At 33.3% G+C, this 20,915-nt stretch overlaps 1 protein-coding gene across 5 annotated transcripts; it reads right to left on the bottom strand.

Moving 5' to 3' along the window:
• Nucleotides 1–10,886: 10,886 nt before the first annotated feature.
• LOC144551927 (uncharacterized) lies at nucleotides 10,887–19,684 on the bottom strand. Of its 5 annotated transcripts, none has more exons than XM_078300043.1 (21): nucleotides 19,646–19,684; nucleotides 18,782–18,871; nucleotides 18,108–18,212; nucleotides 17,960–18,016; nucleotides 17,760–17,830; nucleotides 17,562–17,661; nucleotides 17,146–17,216; nucleotides 16,868–16,968; nucleotides 16,682–16,785; nucleotides 16,346–16,399; nucleotides 16,209–16,264; nucleotides 16,034–16,072; nucleotides 15,622–15,766; nucleotides 14,984–15,165; nucleotides 14,834–14,901; nucleotides 14,622–14,694; nucleotides 14,483–14,544; nucleotides 13,185–14,079; nucleotides 12,669–12,959; nucleotides 11,640–12,143; nucleotides 10,887–11,008 (listed from the first exon to the last, which is right to left on the bottom strand). In XM_078300043.1, exons 2-20 carry the CDS (start codon nucleotides 18,854–18,856, stop codon nucleotides 11,849–11,851), a joined length of 2,844 nt encoding a protein of 947 aa, XP_078156169.1. In that variant the 5' UTR covers nucleotides 18,857–18,871; nucleotides 19,646–19,684; the 3' UTR covers nucleotides 10,887–11,008; nucleotides 11,640–11,848. The 5 variants fall into 5 exon arrangements, with proteins under 5 accessions (XP_078156169.1, XP_078156177.1, XP_078156164.1 ...); XM_078300051.1 differs by lacking the exon at nucleotides 19,646–19,684 and adding an exon at nucleotides 19,347–19,479; XM_078300038.1 differs by lacking the exon at nucleotides 19,646–19,684 and adding an exon at nucleotides 19,428–19,447.
• Between the last annotated feature and the right edge of the window lie 1,231 nt (nucleotides 19,685–20,915).

Below are 20,915 nucleotides of genomic sequence, written 5' to 3'. Positions count from 1 at the left end.
GACAGGAAGAAATATGGAGGAGAAGATGAGGAGGAGGTGTGAGTATATATATATAGAGAGAGAGAGAGGATGAATAGGTCTTTATTTGTATGAAATGGCTGACCAGTCAACGACGGGACCAAATCGGGCACAGCTAATGCGGTAACAAGGTCCATAATCTCTGTGCCAATTTTTATGTGGTAAAATTTGCACGACTCGGTGAGACGATGATTCATTGATTCTAATAAGTGCCTAACAAATCAACAACAAATTTCAGATGTTTTTACAACCTACCAAAAATTAAAAAGAGTATACTGAACAGTGAGAACTGAGATATATGAACAGTGAAAAGGTATAATTATTTAAATTATTTAAATAATTAAAGTTATTTCCAAAATTAAATATTTAGAAATTCTAATGGTGAATTTGAGGAACATGATTGCACCATGGATAATTACGAAATTTTGTTCCTTCCATATTTTTTTTAACATGATTCAGAAGAGATTTCTTTTTCTTTCAGAAAATGACTCTAACTATACGTAATTCGGTAATATTTCATTTTGAAACTTAATTTTATAATGCGTAACATTTTGGAGATCTGATATTTTAGCTGTCTCATATTAATTGTTGAAAACTTTCACCTATCGTGATATTGGAAGTAGGTCAGGAACATAATTTTAAGATATGTTATTTTATTTTTTGATGTCGCCAATAAAATCCCTCAAAGACATAATGTTGAAAAAAAAGTTATAGATTATTTTTGTATAATTAAAATCGACATAATAAAAAGGTATACTCTGAAAAAAAATTATTACTATTACCATTTGAATAATATTTTGTTCATTTCATTTTTTGTTTTCTTATTTAAGAGACAATGTCGTTGGAATTTATAGTCAATATGACCCTATATAAAAGACAGAAATAAATCTGCTACGATCCTAAGGGATTGTAGAGTCCTACGATTCCAAATCCAACCTTCTATTTTTTAAGTACTACGAATCACCGTAAAAGTTATTTTTTATGCATAAATTTCAAAACAAATAAAAGGTTGGATTTGAAATCGTAGGACCCTACAATCCCGGTTAGGATCGTAGCAGATTTATTTCCATAAAAGACAGACAAACCAGTAACCGACTCGCTACGCAAGAAATCACCTAAGGATTGCTATAGATGAATGACATCACATGATAGGTGTTTAACCCTGAGAGGACGGTGCGGCTCAAATGGAATAGGAAAAAAAATAAAATAAAAAACTATGTGCGCTTAGAAGACTTCAATGTTAAGTATGATCTCCTCTCCTAAAAAAAACAAACAAACTGGAAGTGCGATGAGGATGAGCGATGAGGTCGGCATCCGAAAGAAGTTTAGTTCTTCTGTGGCAAGGTTTATAGCTAGTAACAAGTGTATCAAACAAACCATTGTTGTTACCGTAGTGACAAATGAATTATTCGGGTTCAGTTTGGCGAGATCAAAAATTCGTGATTCAGAAATAATTCGGATATAATTCGGAAATGATTCGGAATTATCTGGATCAGAAATCTCAGTCCTGCAAGGGAGCAAAAAAACAAAAACAAAAACTAATAATTGTTCCTGGAAAAATTCAGAAAAAATTTGTGAATAATTCATAAAATTTGCGAATTATTCGGGTTTAATTAGGTCAATCGAATAATTCAGCGTTCAGTTCGGTATCACCCAAAAAAAAAATTCGAGTATAATTCGGGTATAATTCAACTATCTTGTCACTATGGTTGTTACTGTAGTATAATTCGGGTATAATTCAGCTATTTTGTTCTGCAGTGATCTGCAATTCAAAATAAAAGAGAGGATGGTTACAGTCTTACAGAGGAACCTATAACATGAAAGCAAAGATGAAACGGTCGAGTCAGAATTGGTCGTTTAGCTGTATTATTTACTTTATTATCACCTGTCAGCTGTCACCTGACCTGAAGGGTTCATATTTAGAAAAAGGAAAATGAACTTAGGAAGTCGGCGCTACTGACCTGAGGGGTTCATTTATTTATTTTTTACCTACGAATTTCTCCTAAATAAATAAATATATATATATATATATATATATATATATATAGAGATGGGCTATGGTGCATTGCAATGCATAGGCCATGGTGTGCATTGGACCATAAATCACCGATTCAAAGTCCAAATGACCGATCCAAACCATTCATCTTGTTCTCCATATTAATATGTGCTTGGAGACCAAATTTTACATTTTTTGGAATTTTTTTACTATTTATTAAGCCACTTTGAAAATCGCTGATCCAACGGTGGCTTCTGATTTTACTGTTCCAAACAGTCACCGTTGGATCAGCGATTTTCAAAGTGGCTTAATAAATAGTAAAAGAATTCCAAAAAATGTAAAATTTGGTCTCCAAGCACATATTAATATGGAGAACAAGATGAACGGTTTGGATCGGTCATTTGGACTTTGAATCGGTGATTTATGGTCCAATGCACACCATGGCCTATGCATTGCAATGCACCATAGCCCATCTCTATATATATATATATAGGGTCTGTCTAAATTGCTGCTGGCAGCATTTCGGCAGAGGTGCTGCCGGGGCTATATTTAGCCGTGTGATGTCCAAACAACAAATCCAAGCCGTTAGATGTTTAATCTATATTATAATCTACTTGGAGACCAAATTTTACATTTTTTGGAATTTTTTTACTATTTATTAAGCTGGTTTGAAAACCGCTGATTTCAGTAATTTTCTGCAGCATTGAAATCAGCGGATTTCAAACCAGCTTAATAAATAGTAAAAAAATTCCAAAAAATGTAAAATTTGGTCTCCAAGTAGATTATAATATAGATTAAACATCTAACGGTTTGGATTTGTTGTTTGGACATCACACGGCTAAAAAAAGCCCCGGCAGCACCTGGGCAGAACTGCTGCCAGCAGCAATTTAGCCACAGCCTATATATATATATATATATATATATATATATGAGGAGGGTTCAAATGCCTCCATGTTTTTGTGCCTTCATCATGCCTCCATCTCTCTCCATCATTTTCAAAGTTCAAACAGTTAATCCGAACCGCTCAACCTAACCTCCATACTAAAATATGTTTGGAGATCAAATTTTATATTTTTAGAAATTTTTTTACTATTTTTTTAGATATGTACAAAATCAGTAAATCTGAACCATCTAAAAACAGTATTTTTGTACCTATCTAAAAAAATAGTAAAAAAATTCCTAAAAATACAAAATTTGGTCTCCAAACATATTTTAGTATGGAGGTTAGGTTGAACGGTTTGGATCGACTGTTTGAACTTTGAAAATGATGAAGAGAGATGGAGGCATGATGGAGGCACAAAAACATGGAGGCATTTGAACCCTCCTCTATATATATATATATTCTTATATTATGCACGTAGTTATCCTGATCTGCCAACGGCTAAGATTGAAAGATGAATTTTCGAATTGAATATTAGCCATTCAATCACATAATATGTAATCTTTTGATTAAATATATCTATTATATGTGTAGAAGTCTAAATTTAATTAAAAACGTAGTCGTCACACAAACTGTTACATGATTTGTCATAATTAAATTTTTCTTATTTCTTCTTATAGCTATCTTTGATTCATGCAATTAAATTATTTCCTTATTTTTTTTCATTTCTTTCATTTAATTTCTCCTCTTTCTCTATATTTTTTATAATGAAAATGGAAACAATCATATATTTTTGAATTTTGTTTAGATCTATTGTATCTTTGTGAATAAATGAATAACAGATCTTATTATGTTGATGTTTACATAAAAAAAATTCTTGTGCTGATATCTGATAGAGGGTGTGAATTTTAACAGCAATGTTTTGGCTCATGCAGTGTTGAGGTGAGAGAGTTTTTAGAAATGATTGTTTGCCCTTTTTAGTTGACAGTTCAATTTGTGTGCGATACATAAAGAAGGAAACAATAAAAATATAATTTTGACATATATCTACATAATCAACACATAATCTTTTCACATTATCTGAATATATTCGCTCATCATATTCTTTCTCTCACCTTATGACTTTGATTTAACGAAACACTCAGATGGCTAAAGCGAATTAAAACATGAAACTATTGAACTCTTTTTTTTTCAGAGTAAGATGAAAATGCTTGATTATTATTTTCGTATATTAATTATACACTTAATTTTTAAATAGTTAATCTAAATTGTTCAACATGACATTTAATTAAAATGTGCTTTGAGATCAAATTGTATATTTTAAAACAAGTACTAACTTTTAGATATGTACAAAACCAATAATTTTTGTACTCATCAAAATAATTAGCAAACAAATTATAAGACCTCAAAGACCATTTTATTATGGAGATCATGTGAGCAATTCAGATCAGTCATTTGAATTTTGAAAATAAAGTTAAGAATGTGAGGAATGATTGGGGTTCAAGTACATTCGAACTTGGAAAATTATAACCGTTATTTCAAAATATATAAACTATTAATTAAATAAAGTGGTAAAAAATATTGTATAATTTAATTTTGTCATAAATTACTCATTAAATAGCTATATAAAGAGTGAGGCTATGGTGCTATGTATAGCACGGATTAGTCTGTACTACGGACCAATATTTTTATTTTCAAAATTGTAATAGTTGATCTGAATTGTTCAACATGATCTTTATATGAATATGTATTTGTAAACTAAATTTTACATTTTTAGAATTTTTGGATGGTCCATAATTTTCAGATTAAGTGATTTTTTACCCATCTAAACGAATAGTAATATTTTCTAAAAATATATAAAATTTAGTTTACAAATACACATTTATATGAAGGTCATGTTGAACGGTTCATATCCACTATTACAATTAAAATTACAAAAAATTCAGTTTGTAGCACGGACCAATATGCGCTATGTTGTTCGAGCAATAATCTGTTTCGTCTATTTGACTAATTTGCAAAACATACAATTATTGAATTTTACGATTTCTTTTATTTTAGAATTATGTAGGTTCAAGCCGAATTGGAATTGCAATGTAGAATGCTTGAACCGAAGAAATCATGAAGATATTTATCAAGAATTTAATTTGTAATATTTTAAAGTTGGTAAAGTATTTTTGATGTTGTTTCAACAGGATAAAAACGTTGGTAACGTTTGTAAAACGTTATAACGATTATATCTTAAGAAAACGCTGTAAAACAACTCGATCAAAGTAAAAAAAGAGTCAAAAACGTTGCTGTAACGTTTTAAAAAGTTATAACGTTTTAATTAATTTTCAAACTTCAGAAATTCCTGATTTTGATCAAGTTTTTACAGTGCAAAACGTTATGTAACGTTTTACTGAGCTTTCAGACAATTTGAAAACGTTTTGTGAAAACGTTGTAACGTTTTGTGAAAACGTTGTAACGTTTTAGCTCAATTAGCTCATTTTTGAGCTGACTCTATAAATAGAGGATTGAGCTTTCTTCCCAAACTAACCTAGCCGTCCCTAAACTTCAAAAGAGGCGATTTTCTGAGAGCTTGGTTCCACCATTGTTGATTGAGCTTAAAACTTCAATATCTCTCAATCAATCTCAAACAACCTCAAACCCACTTCACTAATCTCTAATTAGATTAGGTTAGAGTGATCTATTGAGTGTTTCTCTTGTTCTTGAGTAGCTTGTGTGACTTCCCTTGGTTGTAAGGGCTCGCCGTCGCTCATCTCTCGTTGGCTGTGACTTCCCGTTTTGTAAGGGCTCACGGTTCACAATTATAATCCTTTCATATTGGGTAATAGAAAGGCGCACCTAGAAAGAGGTTGCGACGCCCCGGAGACGTAGGCCTTTGTTTTGCCGAACTCCGTTATCATCCCGCGTGTTAATTTCTCTAAACTCATCTCTTTTACTCTTAATCGCATTTATTTTCAGTTTTTTGAGCTAATTAGCGGTGCCCCTAAGAATAACACGCTATGTATCCCATTGCCCCACTCTACTTCTAATAATGAAATTATATAATTATATGTACAAATAAAAAGATATCATATATAATTTTATATTTAATAATTATTATGTAAAAGTTATAATATATTATTCTGTAAAGTAATGAAATTATATTTATTAATTTTGTGTGAATGTCAAACAAAAAGATCTCTTCATATTATATTCAATCTTATAATAAATTTCCGTTGCAACGTATGGACACGATACTAGTATATATATATATAGAGAGAGAGAGAGAGAGAGAGATGGGCTACGGTGAGTTGCAAAGTAAAGCGACTATTTTACTTCACGCTCATATTTTGCGATTTTAAAGTTCAAAACATCGATCCGAACCATTCATCTTGTTCTCCATATTGAAATGCGCTTGGAGACCAAATTTTACATTTTTTTGGAATTTTTTTACTGTTTATTAAGCAATTTTGAAAGTTGCTGATCTGATGGTCCAGAAATTTTTACTTTTTTTACTGTTCACAGCAAAACAGCAATTTTAAAAAATGCTTAATAAATAGTAAAAAAATTTCAAAAAATTTAAAATTTGGTCTCCAAGCACATTTCAATATGGATTAAACATCTAATGATTCGGATCGGTCGTTTGGACTTTCAAAATAAAAATACGGCGTGAAGTAGAAACGCGTTTTACTTCGCAACTCACCGTAGCCCATCTCATATATATATAGTGACTAATATGCATTCGGTAGCATATGGGCCGAAATGCATACGGTCCAAATTTGAAATTTTAAAATCCAAAAAGTCGATCTGAACCGTTCATCTTGTTCTCTATATTAATATGTGCTTGGAGACCAAATTTTACATTTTTTGAATTTTTTTTTTTACTATTTATTAAGTCACTTTGAAAATTGTTGATTCAACGATGGCTTAACAAACTGTAAATTGTTAATCCAACAGTGGCTTAGAAATTAACGAAATTCATTCAATTTCAAAATTTGGTCGAATGTCATTTTCTTTTATGGTTAGTTAGCAAATGCCAAACTAACAAATATATTATAAGAGAAGTTATATTTACAGTTCTAGAACTATACAAAGGTCCTTATGACCCACTCTCTCTATTCTCTATCCGTATTCCATCTATCTATTGATCTGAACCGTTCATCTTGTTCTCTATATTAATATGTGCTTGGAGACCAAATTTTACATTTTTTGAATTTTTTTTTTTACTATTTATTAAGCCACTTTGAAAATTATTGATTCAACGATAGCTTAACAAAACTGTAAATTATTGATCCAACGGTGGCTTAGAAATTTACGAAATTCATTCAATTTAATTCAAAATTTGGTCGAATGTCATTTTCTTTTATGGTTAGTTAGCAAATGCCAAACTAACAAATATATTATAAGAGAAGTTATATTTACAGTTCTAGAACTATACAAAGGTCCTCATGACCCACTCTCTCTATATTCTCTATCCCTATTCTATCTATCTATTGAAGTTTGCCTGCAGTAGTCTGCTATAGGAATGCACATGTCCTCTATCCCTACCGCTTGCAGTAATTTTAGTAACTCTGTGCATGTTGAAGTCAAGTCAAGCATGGATTTCTAATTAATGTTGTATGCGTTATGACCAGCTCCACTGATTTAAACAGTCTCTTATTTCTTTCTCTCCAGAGGACCACTGATTTACTCTTCTAATGAACCCCTGATTTCTAGCCATATAGTTCCAAAAATTATGTCCGACATACCTCAATATCTAATGTTGAATTTCCCCATTAGGCCCCACCAGAAGGCCACCGCATGCATGCATATATTCTCACAGTCACAGTATATGTCCACTTGTATTATAATAGCGGATGATCCACCCAAAATACGTCCTTGTACAACATTGCATCCCCCTTATTGTCAACATCGCTTGTGTCATTAATAATCTGTTCTGGATCACCAAGCATATGAAATTATAAAAATCCTTACTTTTGTCGTTGCAAGTGTGACGAGTTCTCACTTTTTATTTGGTCAAATTGTTAGCCAGATCAGAAGGCTGATCGCGGGGAGGAGATGATCATGTGCGCCCTTATTCAGCATTAATTAGTGTTCTATTTACAATTTGATGTACATATATAGAAGTCTAGGATGCTACTCCTATGCAATTATTTTATTTTATTTTCCTTTTTGAGAAAAAAAAAGTGTGACGAGTTCAAAATTGGGTCAAAAATTATAGATCCGATACGACTTATATATCCATCGATCAGATAGGATTAGATCGGGTCGGGTCGATATTTGACACCTCTAATCAAGACATTTTCTCATGATAAAATTTTGAGAATGATTAAGTTGTCAAGTCTGCATGTAAAGGCGTAATTTTATCTTATGTAGATTAAAATCGATCACTGAGCATACCAAAATAATTTGGATTTGCCTCGAACTTTATTTGTTTTATGTCAAATTACTTGATTAATTTTGGCGATTTAAATACCAACTAGTTTATTTAAAACTCTCTTTAATAAATTATCTGATATATGCCGGTTGCATCTGGTATTATACTGTTTGTTTGGTGAATCTAGTATATATTGATTTTTTTTGGCATAAAATATTATAATATCATTTTTCAATTTATTTCAAAATTTAAAATTTAATTTTTGAATCCACCATTCTCATTTAATTTTACGAGAGATGAGCATCCATGATTTTTGAAGTTTATTTTTTACTTGATCAATATTAAAAAAATGAATCAATCTAATTAAATATGATATATTAATTTTTAATGTGCTCATTTTTTTAAACAACTTGATATAGTATAAAATGAACTAAAAAAATATAAAATATTATGTGGATGTCTTTTGGATAAGTTTGATTTGGTAATTAGATTTCAATTTTTTAAGTATAAAAAAATGTGTCATTTTGTTTCTTCCTCAATCTCTTTGACTTGTTCTTTTCCTTCTTTTTCATTTTTATATATATCATCCCAAACTCTAAAATATTTTAATAAATATAGCAAGCTTTATAAAAGAGGCTATATTCGTTCTCATTTGATTTATTGATTATCAATTGAAACCTTCCTCAGACTCGTTTGCTCTGCTCCTAGAATTACGAGAAGAATTAAAATCCTTGTTCACAGACAATAAAATTATCTTATGTAATAAGTGGACCGGGTTATTTTATTAATTTCTTTTAGCAGCAATGACGCCTAATTCAAAGACTCAAAATAACCAAAGTTATCCAAAAACCAAATGCAGACACCTAATTCACGGGTGTGTCATTCGGTATGATTATGCTTAATTTATTATATTCAGTTACTATTTCACTTGATCTGTAATCTTCATTCAGATTCAGTAAAATCCGCTGGGTTGGTGTATTATTTATTGATGTAATTTGATCTGGAGTAGCAAAATTTATTTTATTAAATACTGTCAGCAAGTTTGATTCAGTCTTAATGTCCTTGCTTAAAGGCCATAGCACATTAATTATGTTGCTTTTCAGTGTTAAGTACATTCCGCTAAGAGCATCTATATTTATAAAATTAGACTGAAATTAAAACATAAATAATCCAAATTAATTTTAGGTTGATTTTAAAAGCACTGCACCCATGCAATTATTTTTTATTGTTTTTAGCATTTAAAATTTTTTAAAAAAATCTCATACATCTCAACAATTAATTTCTGAGACAGTTGAGCGAATAAAAATTAATAATTTTTATCAATATTAAGTTTTGAAAATAATTTCATTAAAATAATCTTTCTATTTATGAAATTATCGTACATTTTTGAAAATTTCAATTGAAATTGTCACCTAAATTATTTTAAATGTTATTAAAATGGAAGCCAACGAATTAATAGTCAGAATCAATTTCTTTTGTTTAAGGAGCAATCAATATAACTTGAAGTATATCTCTCCAGAAGAGAAAACTGTCGATCCAGTCTCATATCTCACACTACCGCTAAGTGAGGAAACCAGACCACTTCCACAAGTTTACTTTCTCCAATATATATATACATTTATTATTTCTTCTAGAATTCTGGTTGCATCTGCCGCCAGGTAAGTACTGCTTACCACGACTCGCCAGTGAAGCGTTGAAATTGGAACTATACCAAGTTGGCTTTCTAGAAAAATTGATGAGATCTGGTAATGATAAGTGGTTTATTATAACTGGTACCTGGTTACCTGGTCTTTGTACGTATTGAGGACAAAACTGGTGGTACACCAGGTAACCAGGTGCCGGTTATAGTAAGCAAACTGGTATGATTGATCATGGATGTATGATTAACAATTAAAAAAGTCAAGGTGTCCCATTAATTAATGTTAGTATTAAATAAAACATGATATATATCCTTTCCGTATAAAATACATGAGATATATATATCTATATAGGAGACGTGTTTATGTCATAATGTATGCAGATGTTTAATATAAAATAGTATACGAATATACGATTGTCCACAAAATTTGTGCATCGTACCAACATAACTCTCGAGTTTCAACTTAAGAGAACAACAGAGGCAGTGTCGAGTCATACAATAACATACGTAATCATTTTTACGAAGTAAACAGAAACAAATTTAATATTCTTACGTAGTCATACCGCTGCATTGTAAACTTAATTATGGCCAGCAAAGATTGCTCCTTCTCCAGTGAAAATGTCAACAGTTGACGTGGCCGCTTTCTGACGCTAATAGGTTTAGTTCTCTCCTAAAAATTTGGAGAGAAAGAGACTAATTGTCTTAAAATCTATAAAAACGAACAAAGTGACAGATCAGAGATTGGAAGGCCCATTTTTTTTTTTTTTATTGGTACTTTAAATATGAAAAATAAAATATTAGAGGGAGAGTGATTGAAACCTTCAAATTAAAATTTAATGTGACGCACTGAATGTTTCCAAGAGAAGACCTTGTGCAGTCTATTCTATATGGCCATATAGGTCCCGTACACGTGAGGAGCATGTGAACAAGGTGAAGGCAATTACAACCTTTGGCAGACTGTTCAATAAAAATTGAACCGCCTAGATTTATCCAAATTTCCAATTTTCATTTGACATTTGAAAGAAGCTGCTTAGACTTCTTTAAATAGAAGGGATTACTCGCAAATGAATTTCGGTAAGATTTGTCAATACGTTGTTGACTTGATGTATTGGACTTCAAGTAGAGCCGTAGAGGTGCACAAAAAAATTACGACTCAAAACTCAGTTCGGAATCAATTTGGATTCAACTTGTTAATAACTCGAATTTACTAACTCGGTTGATTTTTAAGTTGAATCTAAGTTACCTCCAACTTGATTCGGAATCAACTCGGTTAGACTCACGGTCTCACGCCAAACCCTAATACATATATTTCTAATTTTTGCGTCCCAAAACTTTATACTTGTTTTCCACAATCTACTATATTGCCGCTTGAAACTAAAAAAAAAATCATTGCTTCTCAAATGACAAAACCTTATCTCTTTGATAATTTTTAATTACGTACTATTTTGACATTTTCGTAATTTTTAATTATGTATTGATCATTATCTCATTATGTACTATCTTTAATTGTATATTATTTGATATACTATATAATATTTCTTTTGTTAGAATTAAATTAGATTGTCTCACTATGTACTACATTATGAGTGACAAGTCGACTTACTTTGACTCGAGTTACTCGCGAGTTGATTCCAAATTGAAGTTTCTGATTCAGAACTAAATTAACAATTCGGACTCAACTCGACTCATGAGTTGGTGAATTGAATTCAAATTGTCCTCAACTTGACTCATAAGCAGCCGTAACTTACAAGTTCATCAAATAAAACCAAAACCTAAAGGCTCATCCTACTGCACTAAATAATCATGCATTTAGATCTTTGCATTCAATTTTTTTTATCAGTGAATTTATTAGTTATGCACTGAAATTATTTAACAATTCACTATTAATATTATTTCAGCCACTATGACGAGAATACAAGCGCGATAATAACACCACATTGGAGTCTCTAATTACTACAAATCACGTCTCATCCTATGGCGGACAATGTCATATATCACCCGCAATAAACTTTTCGAAGATTCGTCTTCTGGCAACTCGAGAACCTTTGCAAGCCTTTTGAAGGAAGCGTCATTGCTTGCAATTGCATCATGATTAAATTCATTTATTGAATGATTAGTTTCGGGCTCTTTATGGAGGTTTGGAGGTGACAAGGCCCATTGCATTGCCCATATTGCAAGAGGTCGCATGTAGCACAGAGACCGGAACTCATCATTATTGTTCCATGCTTCAGGTGTTTGAAACGAATACCTGTTTTTGTCATAAAAATATTTTTGGAAAGTTAATAAGAGAATAGTTACGAGATATGAAAGAGGAAAACTTATAGTGCATGTTTGACTGTGGAGTAAGATGGAGTAACAACGAGTTAACCCGGAGTAAGTTACTCCCCCTTTCTAGGCGGAGTAACTTATCTGTCTTTCAATTTTCTCTCTCTTCACAGTTACTCCCCCAAACATGATTAACTTAATTCACTTTTAACTTGGAGTAAGCAATTTAATCCTAAATAACTTCACAGCCAAACATGCACAGCACAAGTGCAAGTCCTACCTCATAAAAGTGAAAAAAAATTCATGGCCAGTACTTACAAATCTGGTACACTCAGGGTTGGTATCTTTGAGCCAGTATACCGAGGTACCAGTATTAGGTCCTAAGAGTACAATACCAACATCCAGCTTTCCAGAAAACAATAATTTCAACATTCCAATAATCAATATATACTGGCTTCACCATACTAACAATTTCAAACTGGTACAAGAACCCTTGCAAGATACATACCCTAGACCATTCGGAGACCATGCGGCATCATAAACCCCCTCAGCCGTCTTAAACCCTTTTTCGAGCATCCCTTCCTGGATCATGCATGCTGCAACAGAGTAGGTGACACCAGGCCAGATCTCTCTTGACTGCATAGCCGATAAATCGACAGTGCCATCAGGTCGCATGCCGTTCATTGCCCCCCTTGTCCCATTCTTGTACTTCATAACATTAAATTCGAATACCTTTTCGAGAGCAATCTGAGCCTTATCTTTGTCAACAATTGGTGCAAGGCCACATGCTTTTGCATACCTGTATGGTAATATACAATCTTTACATATCAGGTCTCAGATGTATAAAGTATCTGGCATCTGGTCTTCCGGCTAAATACCACAGCTATCAAGTAGAACGAAAGAATATGGAGTTAAACATGACCATATTCACAATATACAGAAATTGAAAAAATAGCACTGAAAATTATAATATGAGAGGAGATACTGTATCAATATAATAATTTGCAATAATTGTTTGCCTTACCATTGACCAGCCAACTGATCAGCCTGGATAGATGAGCTAGTTATCCCGTCACTATCATCATAGTTAAAGTACTCCCCATTCCACAACCTCTCATAAACAGACCTCGCATTGCTAAACTTCTCCAAAAACATCCTCTCAGATGCCTTATCCCCTACAAAACTTGCCAGCTTAGCTGCAGCCTGAAGTGCTGCAACCCATATCCCACCACAATATGCACTAACCCCTGTGACTGACCAGACATCATATGTCTGGTCAGGGAAACCCTCATTTTCTATCATGCCATCTTTATCTTTGTCAAATTGCTCCATAAATGCCATGGCCAAGTAAACTGCTGGCCAGACTGCATGTGCAAAGGATTTATTACCCGTGACCACTACATCTCGGTACACTTGTAACACAAACTTAGGGTTCAGATCCTTCCATCTGTCAGTGTTATAAAGTGTGTATGCATTAACTTTAAACCATGGGTCATATAAACCTAGGTCATGTGGGACTGCACCAAGGACCTTTCTAGCAGCCCACTTTCCATCATGCAGCAAGCATAACTTCTCTGGGTCATGTAACATGACTGCAGCAGCAAAGTCTCTTTGTATGCTCAATTCCAGCTTTGGAAACAGTGTGATCAAAGAGAAGGAAGAGTAGAAGTGTACATCATAGGTGTTCCACATGTAATACTCGATGCCTTCAAGATAGAGAAATTGACCAATATTTTCTTCCTGCTCAGTGAGTAAAGATATCCCGATGGCAGAATTTGGAGCAACAGATGAATGGATTTCATCAAGTTTTGAGGTCATTGTTTTAAGTATTTCATGAGAGATGTTTTTCTGATTTGACATCTCAAGAGAGAATTTGTTCTCGCCGATTGAAGCCAAGCTATGAATTGGAGGCGACCCATCTGTCTTAAGCATTAATTCATGTTAAGATGATTTTCCCTAGTATGCATGAATTAATTGGTTGTTTTGTTAAATGGGGCCGCAATAAGGGTATATGAACCAACTACTATCATCAATCTAATATTTTAAAATTAAAAAAATCATATTGTTTAGGTAAAAATATCAAAAAAGTACATTAGAGAAAAATATTACAGAAAATCCAATGGCAAGAACAAAAAAATTGTCCAGCCCAAAATGTTTTCACCAAAAATATGTAACCCTGTATGAATAATGTAGTAGTGTTCTTTGAAAGGTGAATAGTAGTGTGCTTTGGGAGGTGAACAGGCAAAGTAGCATAATTATCCTTGACACAAATGCAAAAATAATATGTTTCTTACAAATAAAAAGGTGTGGGAAGGCATGTACCTGTCCATATTGTTCCACCAGCATTGAGATAGTAGAGCTCATTGAAAAGAGTGACAGGGTACCTGCAACATACTATGTACTGTATAAACGTTCAATATAGTTATTAAACTTCTATAAATCTGGAGTTCTGGACACGTACCATGAGGGAAACCTTTTGTCTTGCAAAATAGGCCTTTGCCATTCTTCAATCTGAGCTTCCCAAGAACCATGTTCTATTTATTTTGCGAAACAAACAGACAAAAAAGTTAGATAAAGAACATAACATACAGCAAAAGAGAAAAAGTTGGATTCCATGTGCTTGTGTTAGGGTGCATCTACTTGTTAAAAAGTACACAGCGGAAATATGCGTACCAAATATAGCATCACGAGCGATATCTGCAGCTGCATTGCCATCAGTACCATAAAATGTCGTGTACCGTCTGTCAATCAAGATATGTTATGTTACTCGGACTTATATTTTACTCAACAAAAAATGGGGCAGACTGAGAGTCAGGTGGGAACCTGTGGTAAATCTTTCCACTGGGGAATTTTACTTCGGGGCAGGCCCATGCAAGAGAAAAATTAACGGTGCGGGTAGCTTCGCTTGGAACTTTCACAGCTGCAGCAACTGCCGCCCCAATAGATGACCCGGGTCGCGAACTAATTGTTGACTTCATTGCATCAAGGTGGTCAAATGAGCCATTCTGTCAGAATAACATGCATCAGCATACTGACAAGGGGTTTTTGCAAATAAGAACCCAATATTTTGTTCTGTTTGGTAGATAATACCAACAAATTTTTGGATAATTGGAGTCATACCCCTTTGTATGGTTACTATTGGAGGAATGGTACATCCCATATTTTGACAACTCTGCCCCTGCATCAAGTTAGTATAATTCAAACAGTACTAAATCAAGCCCAGACATATAAAAGTTGATTTTTTATTAGAAACAAGCTACTTAAGAAAAGATTTGGTTTTGTTAATATAGATATATTTGGGGGAAATGTCCATTGGATTGATTTAACTTTAATTATAGCTTTGACAGTGGGGTGTGGTGTTAATAGCAAGTACCCAAAATAGTGTATCTGATGTTCTACACAATAAATAGAGATCTCTCTTCTTAAAGTATAACAGATTTATAAATGAGACAACAGACTACCTCTTTGATTGTTTGCCACATATCTCTAGCTGTAAATCCCTTTAGTTTTCCTGATATTTCAAAATGGGGACAACTTGACACGTGCACATCTTCTGTTTCTTGTGCTGCTATTGCAAATGTCACATGTGGTCGACCCTCAGATGTCCTGCATAAATCAATGAAAAATGAAACATGAATACATGACGTACTAGCATGTTCATATTATACCAAGTCGGACTGGTAAAACAGGCAATTTTGGTTTTTTAAAAGTTGTTAGGCAGGAGATTAATCCCCTAACTGAGGTAAATTAATTTATAGAACCAAACAAACAGAAAATAGAAAAGGGAGTTTTATAACTTGGTAACAGAACATAAAAAAGGGGTTCAAAGCCAAGACATGAGACTGGAATTTATTGACACAAGTAGATATATACCTGTGGTGTAGAAGTACACCATGCACGCCATCCTTTTCCCTGCATATAATAGACGTCAATGAATAATCATAAATGTCCATAATCAATCTTAGAGAACCAAAAAAGATCAAAATGAGCACAGTATTCTTGTTTTTATACTTGTTCTCATTACTGTTCTTTCTTTTTATAATCTTACATCATTTCAGAGTTAGAGTGATATCCTGAGAGTTCAGATTTTCCACCCACAGAATTCTGCATTAAGTAAATGAGAATTTAATTTAGAAAATATTTTGAAACTTTTCAAGGAAAGATGGCAAGTTTGTAAGCACTCACAGCCCATGAGAATAGCAAAGTCACGTCAGCATCAGTCTTCCCCAAATTGATCAACTGAAATCATGCAAACAAATATGCAAAAGTTTATTTTAGAATTGATAAGTTGGACATTCCTCAGATTTAAGCATCCTCTAGTACTCAAGGATTATAGTGGCAAGATTAACCCAATTAGTGGCATTGCAATGACATGAAACATAAAGCAGTGTTGGTTTTGAAACACATCATTGCTGTTAGTAAGCATTTTTCTTATCATAGAAGGTTCAGGTAAGAACAGTGTGTAGAGTACCAGAGGATATTGTTAAATAAAAAAGGTAGTTAAATGTGATAAGTTTATACCGTGAAGGTGAAAACAGCAACAGGATAACTGCTCTCTTTGTAATTATGAGGAATTATAGGGGATATTTGGCGACAAATTATTTTGAGATCCGGATCTGGCTCACCTGAAAAGAATTATGGATGACAAGAAAGGAATAAATATTCATATGGTTATTAAAAAAGAAAGAGTGCTTTTCTGAATTGTACCATTGTATATGGTCCAAGACCTAGGATATAAAGCATGATATGTTGAATTTTTTCCAGTGAAGTTCCAATCCCAAGATCCAATCCCCGAGGCATCATCTTTTCTGCATTTGTAAGAAAAAGTTTATGAGGAACAATTGATGAAAATTAAAATAGGTAAAGATTGTAAAATTCCCTTTGGACTAAAAGTTGCTAACCAACCCCACTGTGATTGTTTAACAGTGAAGTAGTACCTAAAGAAATACACCAAAATGTTAAAGAAGTAAATATATATTTCTTACTTGCCCGACCTAGGTAGCCCAGGAGAAAGCACTGTTGAATACTTTCTACCATCAGGTCGAGATATAAAGACCTACAAGAAAATTTCAAACAAACATTACAATAAAAAATAAACGGAAATTACTGTACGAATAGTATATACCAAGTAGAGTGATGCTGAATTACTATTATAAGACGTACATTAGTTGAAAAGGTATAGTTTCTTATAATAGGATGTCTGTTCCTTACTCGGTATCGCACAATACAAAGATAATAAATTAAAAATAATATTAAATTAACTATATGCATGTGTATGTCACATAGTTGATAGGTTTGTAAGACACATCTGATAAAAGGTATTACTCAGGAAGCTTCATGTTGTCAGAAAATAAATTTAATCATAGTAATGCAGTTAACAACAAGAAAGAAAGAGACTTACAGAGAATTGATCTGCTGGAACAGGTCCATGTTCACTGACCCCAGGGAATAACTGCCACCTTTGGAAATCACCTTTGTAGCTTCTCCCTATGCTTCCTGCACTAAAGTAAAAAATAACTTTCAATATACACAAATAGAACTCATTTAGGTAGATCAAAGATATGCATATACAAAAATCTAAAAGATCATATAGACATACCCAATTCCACCTACGGGCACACCTTGAGAAGCTTTCGCACTACGCTTCTTCAAAGGATCAATGACAGCTGCCTAAAGCTCAATAATATTAGACATCCATGCAGAATGATCTAAAGTGTTCTTTAGAAAATAGTATGCACATAAACAAACACACTGCGGACGTAATAATTGCAAGGCCAGTCCAAAGAAATGAAAACTTACTCGTCCTTTTGCAGTTTCTTCAAGGATGTGCCGGCCAAGCCGAATACCCAAGGGAGCCTGAATCAGTTGAGAATATGATCATGTCAAGTATTAAATGACTGTTAGTTGCTGAGAATCAAACATTTCAGAGAGAGAGAGAGAGAGAGACCAATTGTAACTTCTCCTTGAGAGATAAGGTAAAGGGGGGAATATCATGCCCTTCATGAGTAATCTTTCGTTCCCATGTCAAATCTGGAATCAGCCAAGGCTTTACCTGTCAAGATTTTAAATATATTCGTGTAAATGGGTTAGTATGACTTCCTACTCCGCAAGGTCAGATAATCAAAGAATCAAAACTAAGTTTTGATTTCTTGGGGCCGTTAGGCAACACAAGTAGGATTAAATCTTAATCCGCGCTAAGGAGTTTATGTTCAGTTGTCTTAATCTATGAGTAAAAGCTAAGGAAGCTTAATCCAGGAGTAGACAAAGTAAAATAGTATTTTCCAACTCCGCTAGGTGTTTGTCATCCAGGAAGCTTAATCCTAGTAAAATAGTAATTATACAACTTACAGTCAACAAAGTAGCCATACTTAATAAGGCTCCACTGCTTCTTACTTTTTAGTTTCGTAGTTCAATAGAAATTGATGTTTTTTGGTCATATTTGTAGGTTATTTTTTCTTTTTGCTGTGTTGTTGGAAATTTAGACTGAAAACTGAGCAGATGATCTTTAGATCAACTGTTGTGATAATCTTAGGGCTGGTACTAGTGCATGGTACCATGTTGATGTACCAGACATTTATTTGAATAAAAATGGCAGATATGTGGATGACAAAGTAACCATACTGATTTTAGATCGCCTTCTGAAGGTTCGCAATTCTCCCACAAGTCTTCTTGCTCATCCACCCCATGTTCTGTCATTTCTACTGTGTTATCCTGAAAAAACAAAAAAGAGGCAAAAACATGATTATGTACAAACAAATAGATGCAACTTTGCTAAAACATTGGAAATTTGCATTAGTAAATGTAATGTTTATTCTCCCAATTCGACATAGTTTCTGCAGAAAAAGATACAAAGTGTGCTTAATGAAAGTCGGTGAGATGAAATAAAAGTTTGACCTAAAAATAACAAAATCTGAACACCAGGAAAGAGTAAGCTAAGTGTTAATCAGATTGATGGCAGCTGTTATTTCATTTCTCGTATTTTCAAGAAACAGTGACATTTTCCTTTCAGGTCATTAGTTATATTAACATGCAAAGGAAAACTTACTAGGTACCACAAGCAAATGGTAAAACGCAGACAAATTTCTGGACGGGATAGTTTCAATCTATGCCATCATTATTCATGAGTTAACCGTGCTTATTGAACAATACGCTCAATAATCAAAGAAGAACATTATTTACAATAAACCTTTATGTTACGATCCTATTCATCAGTACCTGTCGTTGATACTGGAAATGATCTAAACCAGTTAAATCTGTTAGATTTAACCATTTGATTCAATTCAACCCCCACTCGCCAGGAGTAAAGTATATTCCTTTCCCCGAATCAATGTAGACACCAAACAAACGACAAAGGTGAAATCCCTTTGAAATTAATCATTCTTTTTTAATTCACGACGACATTTTGCGGAGCTAATTTAACTGATCGAATAATTAGGTGTTAGAAATCAGAATAAGTAAAAATAATCTAGATAAGAGAGAGCTAACCTCTTAATTAAGCTTTTGCTAGAGAAAGAGAGTATGAACTGATTGGCCAAGGACCCAAGGCGACCTTTTAAAACCAATTTTTGTTGCTATTTGTTTAGAGATGCTAATGCTGTGTGATTTCCTTTTAGACCCTTCCAATTTTCTTAATTAGAAAGTGCTGTTTTACGCAATAAAACTTAAATTTGTCAATAAGAAGTCAAAAATTACTACATGATGCTGAACTTCCTTTAATCTGCCTAGCGGATATAAAATATTTTCAGGACTGCAAAATAATATTCTGCCACCAGCATTTGCCATTTTAGAATTTTATTATTCGGAGATCACATCATATACAATGATCATCACAAAATATCTATTATAGACCTGGCATCACGACTTAAGAGTGAACAATCTCCGCCGTGCGTTACAAATCGTGCGGTTTCGTTGTGGGTCCAATGAGATGGGCGAAGAGTCGTTTTGAGAGCAACGTCTAGTCGACCTGGTAATAACTGGTTATTAGATCAGGGTCTAAGTAACCAGATAGGCTGTTGTATTGCAATATTTCTTTTTTTTATGACATTTTTTTTCTGTGATCAGGATCTCAAGTAACCAGATAAGCTGTTGTATTGCAATATTTCTTTTTCTTTATCACATTTTTTCTGTATTTGAGTAAAAGTTGAATTTAAGTCATCTACTATTTAATATTTATAAGAATTTTTACATTTGAATTTTGAATCTATGATCTTTCACACGAAGGATGTTGTTTTCGCCACCAAACTAAAATTATTTTTTTATGACATTTGATACGCTGGATATCTTCTTTTTAGAGAAAGATGAGGATTAAGTTCTCAAATTTCATTTATATGGACACGATGAGTATCAATACCAGATTAACAGTGCCGTAGTCAAAATTTGAGTTGCGGGTGACCAGAAAATCAGATTCAGGTTTTATTTTTACTGTCGATTTGCATTCTTTGGGCAAATTGGGTTTAGGTTCGTTTTTTCTAAATGGGTATGGGTTCAAATCTCCTCGATCCATTACTCCCTTCCTATCTCTACCTGAGCCACCTATCAAATTGCGCGTCTGGCTACCGAATCACATCTCCTTTATCGCCTCTTTTTTTTTTAAATCGCGTTTTTATTTGTTTGTAATCACTCTTGTTTTTTTTTTCTTCCGACGAATCGCGTCTAATGATATTTTTTTCTGAATAGTGTTTTGCACACAAATCGGGTTCGGGTTCATATTCTTTTTTTTTTTAAACAGAGTATTGTAGGATTAGACTGCGAAATT

Source organism: Carex rostrata, chromosome 1 (genome assembly GCF_964058835.1).
Source record: "Carex rostrata chromosome 1, lpCarRost1.2, whole genome shotgun sequence".
Taxonomy (NCBI): domain Eukaryota; kingdom Viridiplantae; phylum Streptophyta; class Magnoliopsida; order Poales; family Cyperaceae; genus Carex; species Carex rostrata.
This window is presented reverse-complemented; position numbering and strand designations above follow the sequence as displayed.